This window comes from Crassostrea angulata, chromosome 3 (assembly GCF_025612915.1).
Source record: "Crassostrea angulata isolate pt1a10 chromosome 3, ASM2561291v2, whole genome shotgun sequence".
Classification (NCBI taxonomy): Eukaryota; Metazoa; Mollusca; class Bivalvia; order Ostreida; family Ostreidae; genus Magallana; species Magallana angulata.
The window spans coordinates 46,617,896-46,631,780 of NC_069113.1; the positions used below are offsets into that span (position 1 = coordinate 46,617,896).

Below are 13,885 nucleotides of genomic sequence, written 5' to 3' on the forward strand. Positions count from 1 at the left end.
ATTGGAAGTTGACCATTGAAAATGAATAAAGAATACATAAAGTCATGTGTTATTTTGTATTGTTATACTTTCATGTTAAATACTGAAATCTGATTGGTTAAGACGCAGTTAATAATATTTACTATTACCCTCAGCGTTAGCAACGCACTTGGCAACGGGTAACATTAAAAAATGTTACATGCGCGAAAATTATGCGCGTACGGTTCGCTGTAGAATTCACGTTATTCCTATATAAAAGCAGTAAAATTTTCTTAAAAATTTTAAAAAAGACATTCAGTATAACAAAATAAATAGTGCCTGTTTGGGAGGATAACAGTTGAAATTGACACCCCTCGAAAACCATTGTCAACCTCCGCTTCGCGTCGGTTGACAATGGTTTTCTCGGGGTGTCAATTTCAACTGTTACCCTCCCAAACAGGCACTATTTATATAATAAAATATTGTAGTGATTTGATCCCCCCCCCTGATTTTTATAATAGAACTCTGCATGTAGACTTTCTGTAATGATTTCTATTGATACAGACTCCGTGTTCTATGTTTCGCTAGTGCGGTGTATGGACTTCTGTTTTGGGGGATATAAAAGCCAGACAATTCTGTAACTCGTTCTCTTAGGGTTTTCTCTTATTCTGGAGACGAGGTAAGTCGTTGTTTTTATTTAAGTATTGTTTAGGCTGTGCATCTATATTTTTAAATGGAGTTTTATTGATTTTCGTGTCTAAAGATTTTTATTTACGTTTGATAAGTGAAAGGGATTAGAAAGTAATTTATTTAGCAAAATTTTGAGACTTTGATCAGTTTAGTTTTTAACGTAAGTTACAAGTAGATTTGGCAGATTCTATTTTAGTTATTAAGTTAACTTTGTTGGGAAATCTGGATTTTTTTTAAAGGTTTGTACCTTATATTTCTAAAACTATGCTACATTTTTGGGATGATTTTGGATGACTATGATGAATTATAGGTCGTCTAGTGTTTGTTGAAATTTGAACTTGTTGATTGTCTCAAGTAATTTCGGCAGTTAGTAATTATTCTAAGTGGTATTTAATTGAAGCATAGGGAACTTCTCAAGAGTGATTTTTCCCCTGAGAGCTCTAGAATTTGAAGGGTGATTTTCCCCTGAGAATTCATTGTATAAGTTTAACTTTATTGCTCACTGAATTTAATGGGTGATAACCCCACATAATTCCAGTTCTTTATTCATTTTATTTCAAAACTGTATTGCCTATGGTGAATTATCCCAAGTTGTTCCCCTCGATCTCGTCGTTTACGCGTTTTTCTTTTGTGTCGTGTTTTATATTTGTTCAAATGAATAAATTTAACTTCAGTTCAAGAGTCCGACTCTTGAACTGAAGTCCAAAGACTTATCGTAATGAGACACAAATTCAGAAAGTTAACAAATTTATTCATTTGAACAAATATAACAAGAGTCAGAGTCATGGTCAGCGTCAGGGTCGGAGTAAAAGTATTAGAGCTAATTAGGTCAGATTAAGTTATGTTTTATTATGGGTCACTTAAGTTTCCTTGCTGATGGGAGATAATCAGCTGGTGGCAGCGCTAATGGGAAAAGGACTTTCCCACTACAATATTTCTCTTTTCGTGTGTGTCAGTTATATTGATATTTATCAAGCGGATTAATATATACTAAAGTAATAATTACATGATGTTTTCAAAATTCTCTGTTTTGCGCCAATATACGGCAGTAAACAAGGCTTCTATCCTGTTTTTGTTGACATAGGTTCAGTACACCAGTAAACATCTTTTTCAAGCTTATTTCTCTATCTTAGAACCATTTTAACAAGAGCTTGTGTCAAACAGTAATGTGAAATAATTGCTGGCCACTCAGCCATGGCTCTTTGAAATCAACAAGATTTGTCTGGCTTCTGAGCTAAGACTACGCAACCGGTGCATGTTTTGTTTGAAACCGCGTCATTTTTAACTTGTTTTGACGCAAGAAATAGATAGCTACGTCCAACCGAAAGTCTAAGGTCTTGTTAAAATGGCTCTAAATTATTCATTTCAAGCATACATAAACAGTTTTTAATGTTTAACATATTCATTTAAGGTCTAAAACTGGAATTTTCCCTTCAACATTCAAAATGAAAACAAAATCTTTGTTTACTACAGCATCGAATGATTTATTTTTGAAGTCGTCGGTCAATAACTGCCGTCAATTGAAAAACAGAATTTAATGGAAAAACATAGTAGAATGTAAATATATAGCAAATAATTGTTAGCCCTGAAACTCCCTTACAACTCAACAAATGACACTCAAATTTTGGTTGTCTATTAAAAATGCCTTACTATAAAGCATTGTAAACATTAAAATCGGAAAAATAATGTTTGACTAAAATCGTGACCATGCCCCTTTAAAAGGAAACACCAATAATAGGGGAGTTCGATTTATTTCGGAAAAATACATCACATGATTTATCACACTACCTTATGAAAAATCGGTGGGTCGTTTCCGCACGTGGAGCAGAAACTGTCTACCCTTACCGAAACTATTCCGTCATTTTCATTAGTCAGGAAAGTGAAGCGGTACATGTTTTTCAAATATTTGATCATCCCAGTTCCTTCTGCTTTGAACTGGTCCTTTCCTGATTTTGTCCAAAAGTCCCATGTAGCGACTCCGTACCTCAGGACCAAGTGTTCATTGTTTGGGTCAAACTCGACATTCAAATTTCCGTAGATGGGATTGACGTACAGACCTATATATTCGGTTATGGGCCTTTGTGGGTTGTTTGTGTTGTAGTACCCCGTGTACTTTGGCGCCGTCAGTCTTTCGCAGATAGATGACGCATCAAGCCATGGCGTCACTCCAAGTGCGACGTCAGACAGGAAGTTGTGCATTAAGACGCGCAGGATATAGTCGTCGTCCTCGCCGTTCATGGAAGTGAACACGCCAATATTCTGAGAGGGGAACAGTGTGATGAATGACCTGTAGCCGTACGTGCTGCCAGCGTGTAGGAGAATGTCGTTGTCTGCAATCAACACATTTTAGAATGAATAAACATTTTTAAAAAATGAATGTTTTCGATTTTCTCATCTTGTAAAAAAAACATCGGAAGAAGTTAATCTATTTTCATTTTACATACTTCTATAAAGTCCTCGCTTCCAGCCAAGCCCATAGCCATTTTCAGTGGTTGGGATCTCCTCATTTCCAAAGTGTGTGTTTACCGTGGTAGAGGACAGTTTTCTGTGTTGTTGGTGTAAGGCGTTGAAATTCGCTGTTGTCATGAACTCGTTACCATTCTTGTCCGTGTTACTGAGGTGAAAGTTCATGTATTTAGCCATATCCACTGCGTTCGACATGATGGCCCCTGAACCTGCCCAGATCCCCCATTTCCTATTAATTAAAAAAAAATTCTTAAGGTTTTTTCCTTTTTTTATGCAAAACAACTATCTGCACATGTGCAAAGTGTGCAAGCATTTACGGAATTTTAACTAATCTCGCCCCGGTCACAATGTAAAAGTCATTATCTCTCTCTGCGAAAATGTACAAAAAGCTCAAGTACATGTACTATTCCAAAATTTTCAAATTTCTTTCGAAAAATAAACGTAGTTCAACTATACGTATACATGAACTAAATTAACGATGAAACGTTTATGTCTATATTTTATTTTGTAGTTATATAATTCTTATGAATTCTTATGAAACGAATACACTGTTTATCAACGACAACTGGTAGACCTTAGGGCATAGATAATACCAAGTTGTGTAAACACGGCAAATTTTAACTCTGAAAAGAAGCATGAAAGTAACAGCATGTAAATATGACGTCAGGGGGGGGGGGTAGTTAAAGCATAAAACGTCGGCCAGGAATGTTAATTTTGTTATCGGTATTTTCTCTGCTTTTCGCAATACACATAAAATTGAATTTCTATACACGTGGGTTCGTTAATCATCATAATAGTTCTGAAATTACATGAACTTGATGTAAATGTAAATTAAGGTTAGGAGAATACCAGCATGCATTTCAGACATTGTGAACAATTTTAAAATAATCAAGTTGAAGCGATACAGTAAGTTTCATACATAATATAACTTTAATTTGAAGTATCGTAGAAAAATGACAGTACAGATTGATGCTGAAAACAAGTATTGAAAGGAAATGTTTGTATAAACATACAGGACTAAAATCTATCTTTTTAAAATCCAAACCAATACAGTAATTGCCAAATTCAAGATTATGTAGATTTAACTTGAAATCTGAAATTATTTCGCGACCTACTTGCTGAGTTCCAACGGAACCGCCTTTGGTTTGGATTTCGGTCCTTTATCATAGCCCTGTGCAGCGCCCGAGAGATCCGCCAGAGTGGTTATAAACGTGGATGACGTCATGCCAAGACGGTCGAAAATTTCCGACGTCACTAAATTTTCCCACGGCTCGTTGCCCAGTCTCTCGGAGAGGTAGGAAGCAAATCCGTACATCATGTTGGAGTACAAGAAGGACTTCCCGAACGTTTTCACCGGCGTCATAGCGGCAAAACGTCTACACAATAGAAAGATGTTTTTTTGCTCTTTAAGGTCAAGATCTAGTAAATGAAAGGTGCCTACAAGTTTATGAAATTCAGGATATAAATTCTTTTAATAATCTTTGTTTCATATGGTGTACCGGGGCCTAAAGTTTTGATAAACACAATGAAAAATTATGTTTTAAACAACCATTTTCTATGAATTATGAAGGATAAAAGTAACAAATCTCGGAGTTTTGTCCATTTTCGACTAATGAAATAAATCTAGAATGCCTACAGTCTTTCCACAAACGGCACAAAACAAGTTTTTGACCTCCTCTTTAAAATGATGGCAAATTGAATATAGGTACCCTAATTACTTTTCCCGTGATTAATTATAGAATGTCAAAATATTGTTTTGCTTTCTACAAAATTCCTTTAAAGCCGTAAAATACGGGAAAAGATTCATCAAATCAATTATAACGTCATAATAGTTCTAGCACCAAATAGACACTCTGAAATTATTTTTTGAAAAAGTAAATTAATGTAGATTGTCTAACCAAGAAATGGAAAAAGCTTTCTTTAACTGTTTGCATAGAAGTTGCAGCTCTTTGAGTAATCGTAAAATTAGCAAAGATTACAAGCACAAATAATCGTATAAACTTAAAAGAGAACAAACATTTCGAAAAAAACCCTCTCTCTGCAATAAGAAGCACCTACTGTTGGAGGTTGGCCCTGGTCAGGTTCTGGTCCAGCCTGAGATTGGTATGGTCAGGGACTCCCATCCTGTGGGCCAGAATGTCCACCACCGTGGCGGAATCCGTCCGCTCTTGATCGACGAAGACAAATCCCGGGTCCATCATGTCTTTTACCTTTGTTGTTAGGGCCAAACTAAATGGAACGTAAACGTTTAATCCTTTTCTTGTTATTCTAAAATACTATGACTTTTTACAAAAATATGAGAAAGCATTATATCGGTACTGTCCAAAATAATGAAATTTAAAAAACAACTAATTTAAGCGTACACTTTGTTTGTGGGAGACTGTATTTTGAACCTCGTCTGTAAACAACTAAATACAAGAAACATTTGATATTTCTCTACTTATCCAAGGCCGCCAATAATTAATGTAAATGTGGTAAATACTAAGTAAGATATTTTAAGCATAAAAAACTCAAATACTGTGTAATTGTGCATAATATTCGACGTTGCAAGGTCCTCATTCATCATTGACTCAACCATTGCAAAATATGTTATCAAAATGAGATGATATGAATGAAATGCTCGTATGAAATAAGTCAAGTATTCAACAATTGCCAAGTCTTTCTGTTTATGATAATCGATTAATGATAAGCTTGTAAAACAACATTTATATTGTATTATATTTAGAAATTCAAAGTACTTTTCATCTTCCATTTGTTTGACCAGCAATGTTGCCGCAAAGGATTTGGATATGGAGCCGATCTGGAAGAGTGTTTGTTCTGTGACGGGAGTGTTCGAATTGACGACGGTCTCCCCGTAACCTCTGGCGAACAGAGTCTGGAAATCCTTCACAACGCTGACCGTCAGCCCCGGAATCCAGGGAGCACAGTCCATCACCTTCAATGAATGGTAGAATAATTGAAAGTCCGATTTACCCCATGACAAATGGGCTGAGTGATTTACAACTGCCATGTGATATTGATTACATGATAGCGTATATGTATTTATGTAGTCATTTCTACTTAAATATCTATTAATACTTGTACAAATGTAAACGGACGTGAAAAGGCGGAATATATACAGTTAGTTGAAATAGTGAATCCACTACAGTATTGCTTGTTGGGTTTTTTGCAAAACGGGATAACATTTAAAAAGCTTTGCGTTAATCTAAAACTGATCTAAAATTTTGCATATACATTCAAAAAATGTTTAAAAATGAATAAATAAATAAATACCACAAAAATTACACACCTGTTGCAAAGTTTGATCCACCGCATCTGCATATTCAGCGGGTGTAATAGAATAGGAACCCGGATAATAGCAAGCCAGTACCAGAAACACCAAGCTTATACAGCGACCGTCCATCCCGATTTATGAGGTCTCTATCACGGTCCTTCTGAGCGCCACACTTTATATATGTTTAATATATACGCCAATACGTCATAGGTGAGAAAAATCTGGTTTGGGTTCAATTTAAATCGTTCGCTCTTATTGTAGCAACCACAACAAATTACATTATTTTGACAAGTCCCCAACCTATGGTACTCGGTACGCAAACATATCTGATACATAAAAAAATGATATCAAGCAGAGATCATTGGCTAAATTAAAGAAAATGGGAGAAATTGTTAAAAGGTTCAAAGTATTAGAGCGTTTTATAGCGCATGTAACCAATTATGCATAGGAAGCATTTCATCGTATGTTATGAATCATAAGCTGAAACAAACAAACAGTAACCAATGGGTGACACACTTTAAAAGCGACTGTAATTGTTAGTTAGATCAAGACCATACCACACGGATCGAATTAATGGATACAGAATTACACCGACACCGACACACTGAACGAACGCTGATCCCTTCAATTGCAACCATAAATAGTATTTTTAACTTTATTTTATTTGTTTTATTCTTTAATTGTTAAATGGTACATATACGGATCTCAGTCGAGACCATCATATAAGTTCACACCCCTGTTAAAAACTTAAATTTGAATCCGGGGACTAAAACCAGTAAACTTGTATTTGAATCTACATTTAAACCACTACTTTTGTAAAATGCAGAGCTGTGGGTGTAAGTAATAAACTAGTAATATATACTAAATGATTCTTAAAGTGCAAAAAGTTTGAAGATGAAGACTGTTTTTAGAAATCTACCTTGTGAAAAAATATTACGTAAACATTTTCTTGGTCTTCACATAAAATATACAAGTTTTGCAGTATTGTCTGGGCTCCCCCTGCAATATGATATTGTCAGATTGTTAATCGATCGTTGGTATTTTGAGAAAAATTCTCCAGAGTGTAGCAAAAACATTTTTTGACTGTGCAAGGCAAGAAACTTATGCATTGCGTATATGTCTTTGGTTTCTTGATTTAACAATCCATGATAATGTAAGCAACTCGTAAATAATGTAAACAAAATGAAGTTTAACGTTTCTTTTCTTTTTATATATATGCAATCTATAGAGTGCAATCGTATGAAATTAATTAATTCATAAATTTTTGTAAACAAATTTCGAATATTTCCGAAAACATTGTTGGTACAAAAGAATACATACATGTAATACTATGCTACTGTTGTCTTCCTAGCACCGAGCTGATATGTTGATTGGAGGACATTTTTGTAAAGGTCGGTGGCGCATTAGACTGGAAGGTAATAATAAGAAATAGAGGAGTACCAGGAATTTGGAAAAGTGCACATTGTTGTTGCGTTTAGCCATGGCGTTACAACTAGCAAATTATCTGAGAGAAAACTGTGCAGCAGGTGTCTTAAGATGTATAATGTTCATCCTGCCCAGTCATTGAAGTAAATACCCTGAGGTTAAGATCTGGGAAAGATAGTGCCCGTATGACGTAGAATTCGGTTACCTGACAACAAATATATAGAATGTCTCTGTTATCAAGAAAATCGTTTATTGCTTAGAGCTTTTTTTTTTTGTTTATCTGGAAATATTTATCACTGTAACTAAAGCAAGTAGGAAATTATATTGGGATGGGAGAAAAAAATTGTTATTAAAATGACGTTGAAAACTCAAATAACGCTTTGATAATTTAAGCATGTTGATACACTATAAACTGCATTGTTGGAAGAACCATACAGAAAAATACCTAAGCTAAAAAATAAATTAATTAAATAAAAACCACAACATTCCTAAAAAAAAAAAAAAAAACCACGAATCGAAGGTATCAATTTCGTAAATATTGCTCTTTAAAACAAAGAGTCAATTGGTAATCATAGACATCAAATTTACATAGCAAATCCGTATTCATACTCATTGCAAAACCGTTCAGCTTGGCCTTTCTTAAACATAATTTGTATACCTCTATAGTAACCGTTCTTCCAGCCAAACGCGTAGCTTGTATCAGCTGTGGTCACTGGAACCAGCAGCTGTCGGAAGTACTTTCCCGTCGATGTGATCAGATTGCGTGGCGCATGGAGGTATGCAAACGACTTTGCGTTTAACAATGGAAATCCTTATTTGTCTTTGCCATCGTTCAGGTGAAAATTCATCCACTTCGCGTAGTCAATTCCATTAGTCAAGACACTATTAGACCCTGCCCATATCGCCCACTTGCTGTTAAAACAAAGCTGACTTAAAATAAAAGTTGGTTACGAGGTACTAATAGCAAGTGAAAATTCTGTCAATGGTTTTCTATCAATAAAAAAAACCAGCAATTGAATTATAATCATTAAAGAAGATATTTAAATGTAAATTTATATGAGAAAACTATTTTAAAGCAAATGAAAGATAATTATTGAAGAAGGAATCAAAGAACCCAGAGATTCAAGTCATAACAGCATATCTAAAACGAACAACTTAAGGTTGAAAAAACCAGCAACACATTGAACATCATAATAGTTCATTTCCACACTCATTTACATTTACAGTTTTTTTCTCTGAAATGGTTTTACAAAGTACATTCAATACATGTATCTGTATTGTATATATACCGAGTCAGTGCATGCGATACTGGGACGAGTCGGGATCCTGGACCATTTCTGTATCCAGAAGCTACCTTGGAAAAGTCTGGAGTAGTTGATGCAAACGTGGAACTGTCCATTCCCTGCGGCTGGAATAGTTATTCTTTTATCAACCCTTCCAAACTTTTTCCGCCAAGATTCTCCGATATATAGGTAACTAAGGCGTAGTTCAGGTTACTATAGACAAAACTTGTTCGGAATGGATGTACCGACTCAATGTAAGGGATCCGCCTGTAAAAGACCAGAAATTATACTTATACTCTCTCTCTCTCTGTGATATATTAGACGCGCTTGATTTATCTACACTGTTGTACACCTGGTGTAGATGACTTACACCATATAATCAAGCGAAATTTGGTGTAGTGTATAATGTATAGTGTTCAATATGGACGCCAAAGTATTGAAAGCTGCCGAGGAGTTCCGTTTTTGAGACAATTCTTTTAATAGCTTTTGAAAATAAATCAATTTTGTAATCCATTGCTACCCTTGCCAGTTTTCAGATTCATGCAAAGTACAGTATGTGGTTTTTTGGGTTTTTTTTAAATAGGCTATTAAAAATTGTTTATAAGTTTATTTTAGGAGAGACACAATGCTCAGCAAAACAGTAAAGTAATTGTCAAGCAAAATAAAAGTTATGAAAGTTAATTTACTTTCTTTACAACTGAAAAGTATAATCTGGCAAAATTACTAGCGAGCTAGTGCATTCATATGCTTTGAAAAATAAATGCGTATAAATCTTTTCTTACTTCTTATTACTCTATACATGTTCAATGTATCTGTTGACTTTTGCTGACAAAATGTTTTATTAATACATATAAAAAATACAAAACTTTTGAATTTATTTTTCTTATGCTTTGAACACTTTCATATTTACACACGCAATATGTACTACAATTAGGCTATCAACTCTAGCATATTTAATTTCATGTGCTGACAAAAGAAATTCTTCAGATTTCTCAGTTTACCGTTTTGTCGCCATATTGAAAACAAGAGTGTACATTGCAACACATGCCCTGCACAAAGAGTAGACGGTGTTCACCTAAAGTGTACACTTTTGCACTTGATTAGAGAAAAGTGTACACAGGTTGTAAGGTGTAGACAAATCAAGCGCGCCCATTGTTACATCAGATGCAGTTCTAACCACTTTTTATTTGTCTCCATTATTATTTTTTTTTATTTTCTAAAACAGTTATGGTCGTTTTGAAATGTTTCTTGCGAAATGTTTACAAACATTATGATACAAACTTGAAATATAATAAGGGCAAATACTAATATAATTCATCTTTAAATAAGTATCATTTGTAATAAAGTTCAGTTTTTGAAATTGATTAAGATGAGTGAGTTTAAACAATTGTTGATTTTTTAATGACATTTTGAATGATAATGATCAAAATAAAATAATGTATAAAATCCTCGTATCCAATATTTTCATTGGATATTGTCATTTTCAGTTTTTTACCAGTTACAAAATATATTCCTTCAAAACAATTTTGATTGGTTCGGAAGAAAATAACACATATCGCAATGTTACTTTTAATTTGTCAATGTCTGAATTGAACGACCTCATATGGACAAAATGGCGGCATTATACGATCTTTAAGCCAATGCAGGCATTAAACGACTGATGGTCTATGCAGGCATTAAACGACTGAAGGTCTACTAAGCCAATGCAGGCATTAAACGACTGATGATCAAGAGTCAATGCAGGCATTTGACGACTAATGATCAAAAGTCAATGCAGGCATTGGACGACTGATGATCAAGAGTCAATGCAGGCATTGGACGACTGATGATCAAGAGTCAATGCAGGCATTGGCCAACTAATGATCAAGAGTCAATGCAGGCATTGGACGACTGATGATCAAGAGTCCATGCAGGCATTGGCCAACTGATGACCAAGAGTCAATGCAGGCATTGGACGACTGATGATCAAGAGTCAATGCAGGCATTGGACGACTAATGATCAAGAGTCAACGCAGGCATTGGACGACTGATGATCAAGAGTCAATGCAGGCATTGGCCGACTGATTATCAAGAGTCAATGCAGGCATTGGAAGACTGGTGATCAAGAGTCAATGCAGGCATTGGACGACTGATGGTCTACTAAGCCAATGCAGGCATTGGCCGACTGATGATCAAGAGTCAATGCAGGCATTGGACGACTGATGATCAAAAGTAAATGCAGGCATTGGAAGACTGATGATCAAGAGTCAATGCAGGCATTGGCCGACTGATGATCAATAGTCATTGCAGGCATCGGACGACTGATGATCAAAAGTCAATGCAGGCATTGTCCGACTGATGATCAAAAGTCAATGCAGGCATTGGACGACTGATGATCAAGAGTCATTGCAGGCATTGGCCGACTGATGATCAAGAGTCAATGCAGGCATTGGACGACTGATGGTCTAGAGTCAATTCAGGCATTGGACAACTAATGGTTTTAAGCCATCTTGATTATTTTCTGGATCTAATGCAGGATTGTTTCACCTAATGGATGACATTTTGTTTGTTTGGTGATGTTTTAATGAGATAATCTAAGCATGAAATGTGATTTAAGTGATATTAAAAATTAATGAAGGAAATAAATAGAAAAGTATTTGGAGTCATTGCTTGATTTGAACATTCTATGCATAAAATAAGATACTTCTACATACAACGTCCTTATACATTTGTCTCATAAACAGTGTTATCAGACTGAGAAATTTCACTACCAAATAATCTAATACTATAGGAAACAGAACATTTTTGTCATCATTCGTTATCATTCTATATTAGTGCACAAACGCATAATAATTAGTTTTGTAAAGTAACTATTAGTTGATGCTTGAAGATAGTGACCTTAAACAGTTATTATTTTTAGCATTCGAGAAACAACAAAGTTGCAGTTATCAAATTTCATGCTTTCATCGAGCAACTAACGTACTGACAAACAAAAACCCCCCAGCTAATTCCTGCATTGAAAAACTTATCATAATCAAACGACACCCAATACCTGGTTTGAACCACTGAAAATACATCCAATACCTACATTTTATCACTATAAATTCAGTCTTCCAATGCCTGCATTAAGCGTCTCTTCAGTCTTCCAATGCCTGCATTCTACGACTCTTTAGTCTTCAATGCCTGCATGGAGCGACTTGAAGAGTTTTTTCAATGCCTGCATTGAGTGTCTCTTAAATTTTTTAAATGCCTGCATTGAGCATCTCTTCAGTTTTTCCAATGCCTGCATTGAGCGACTCCTCAATCTTCCAATGCCTGCATTGAGCGTCTCTTCACTTATTCCAACGCCTGCATTGAGCGACTCCTAAATCGTCCAATGCCTGCATTGAGCGTCTCTTCCTTTTTTCCAATGCTTGCATTGAGCGACTCCTCAGTCGTCCAATGCCTGCATTGAGCGTTTCTTCCTTTTTTCCAATGCCTGCATTGAGCGACTTCTCAGTCGTCCAATGCCTGCATCGAGCAACTCTTTATTCATCATTGCAATCATCCAATGCAAGCAATTAGTATAACTCATTCTTCACCCAATGCAGGTATTCCTTCTGTCCAATGAAATCACACTGGATGCATATAATGCCAATGCCCATAAGCATTATAAAATGTATATTGTAGTTTCTGCATTGCTTCAATGCTGAGTTTTAACTCTAAGACAATATTCCAAATAAGGAACATGAAGTCTAAAACGTAAATATTTTAATTCCCGTTATCACAAAACTGAATGACAAAGCAAGGAATTGTTTTATCAGAATGTCACAAGAAAAATTCACATATTTTGCTGATATTTCGAATGGATACTTAGCGTGTTTCTGTGAATTGCCTTACTTAACGCAGAAAAATCAGGGGAAAAAATGGTTGAGACAAATGAAAAAAATAGTGTAGACTGCATTTTATGTAGAATATGATAACCTCGACGCCAACTTGTTTCCTAATCGGCAACGGTATATTGCGTTGCCACAATCGCTCGCCGGCGACGCGTGTTCCAGCAATCGGCGACGAAGGCAGCACCGGTAAATCCGGCGATGCCAGTTTAATGGAAAGCACCCTAAATCTGGGAAGAAAGTTTAAACTGCCAGTTGATCTTGTGTATGGCCATCATCCAGGGGAAGACCAGTTATATGAAAATTACCACGCCTTTGTTGAGAAAATGAAAACCAATGTAGGAGTCACCCACGAATATGCCAGGAAAAAAATGATTGAAGTAAATGAAAATCAGAAAAGAAAATATGACACCAATTCAAATCATAAGCAGTATACACCTAGACAACATGTATGGATCGCGTCTAAAGCCAGAACCAAAGGGAGAAGTCCGAAAATTTAAAACCATTGGACAGGACCCTACATAGTACTAGGCGCTGTATCCGACTTCGTGTACAAAGTCAAAAGGTCATTAACGGAAAAACCAAAATATATTCACCATGAATAGAGTAATAATTCCGAAGCGTAATAAATGAAAAAAGATCCCAATAAAGCGCGTTCGTTAAAACAGTTATAATTTATTTTAGTTCAAAATTGTGCGTGAACCATTCCAGTGACCTTTATTTCTGATAACATTTCATAATATAACCAATGAAGAAAAATAGCGATGATTGTGAAGTGACAATAACTTTATTTTATTTCAGTTAAATGATGTTGTCTTGTAAGACCTGCTTCAGAGCGTACCCTACATAGCGCCAACTTAGCAGGCACATCAGAGATACATGTAAGCATGACAGCCAAGCAGTATCGTGCAAATACTCCCAGTATGGATGTGTTT

At 35.6% G+C, this 13,885-nt stretch overlaps 1 protein-coding gene and 1 pseudogene across 1 annotated transcript; both read right to left on the reverse strand.

The window, feature by feature from the left end:
• Positions 1–2,113: 2,113 nt before the first annotated feature.
• Positions 2,114–6,706, reverse strand: LOC128176697 (protein flp-like). The gene is made up of 6 exons (XM_052843204.1): positions 6,404–6,706; positions 5,853–6,049; positions 5,173–5,343; positions 4,230–4,490; positions 3,093–3,343; positions 2,114–2,978 (listed from the first exon to the last, which is right to left on the reverse strand). Exons 1-6 carry the CDS (start codon positions 6,515–6,517, stop codon positions 2,428–2,430), a joined length of 1,545 nt encoding a protein of 514 aa, XP_052699164.1. The 5' UTR covers positions 6,518–6,706; the 3' UTR covers positions 2,114–2,427.
• A 412-nt stretch (positions 6,707–7,118) lies between these two features.
• Positions 7,119–9,471, reverse strand: LOC128176930 (uncharacterized; annotated as a pseudogene).
• Between the last annotated feature and the right edge of the window lie 4,414 nt (positions 9,472–13,885).

What these genes read in the sequence shown, in the direction of transcription:
- LOC128176697 (XM_052843204.1), bottom strand. Translation starts at nt 6,517, where the DNA reads ATGGACGGTCGCTGTATAAGCTTGGTGTTTCTGGTACTGGCTTGCTAT. An exon ending in TGGATCAAACTTTGCAACAG is followed by an intron (nt 6,050 to 6,403) that starts GTGTGTAATTTT and finishes CATTCATTGAAG; the next exon opens with GTGATGGACTGTGCTCCCTG. An exon ending in GTTCCGTTGGAACTCAGCAA is followed by an intron (nt 3,344 to 4,229) that starts GTAGGTCGCGAA and finishes TTTAATTAATAG; the next exon opens with GAAATGGGGGATCTGGGCAG.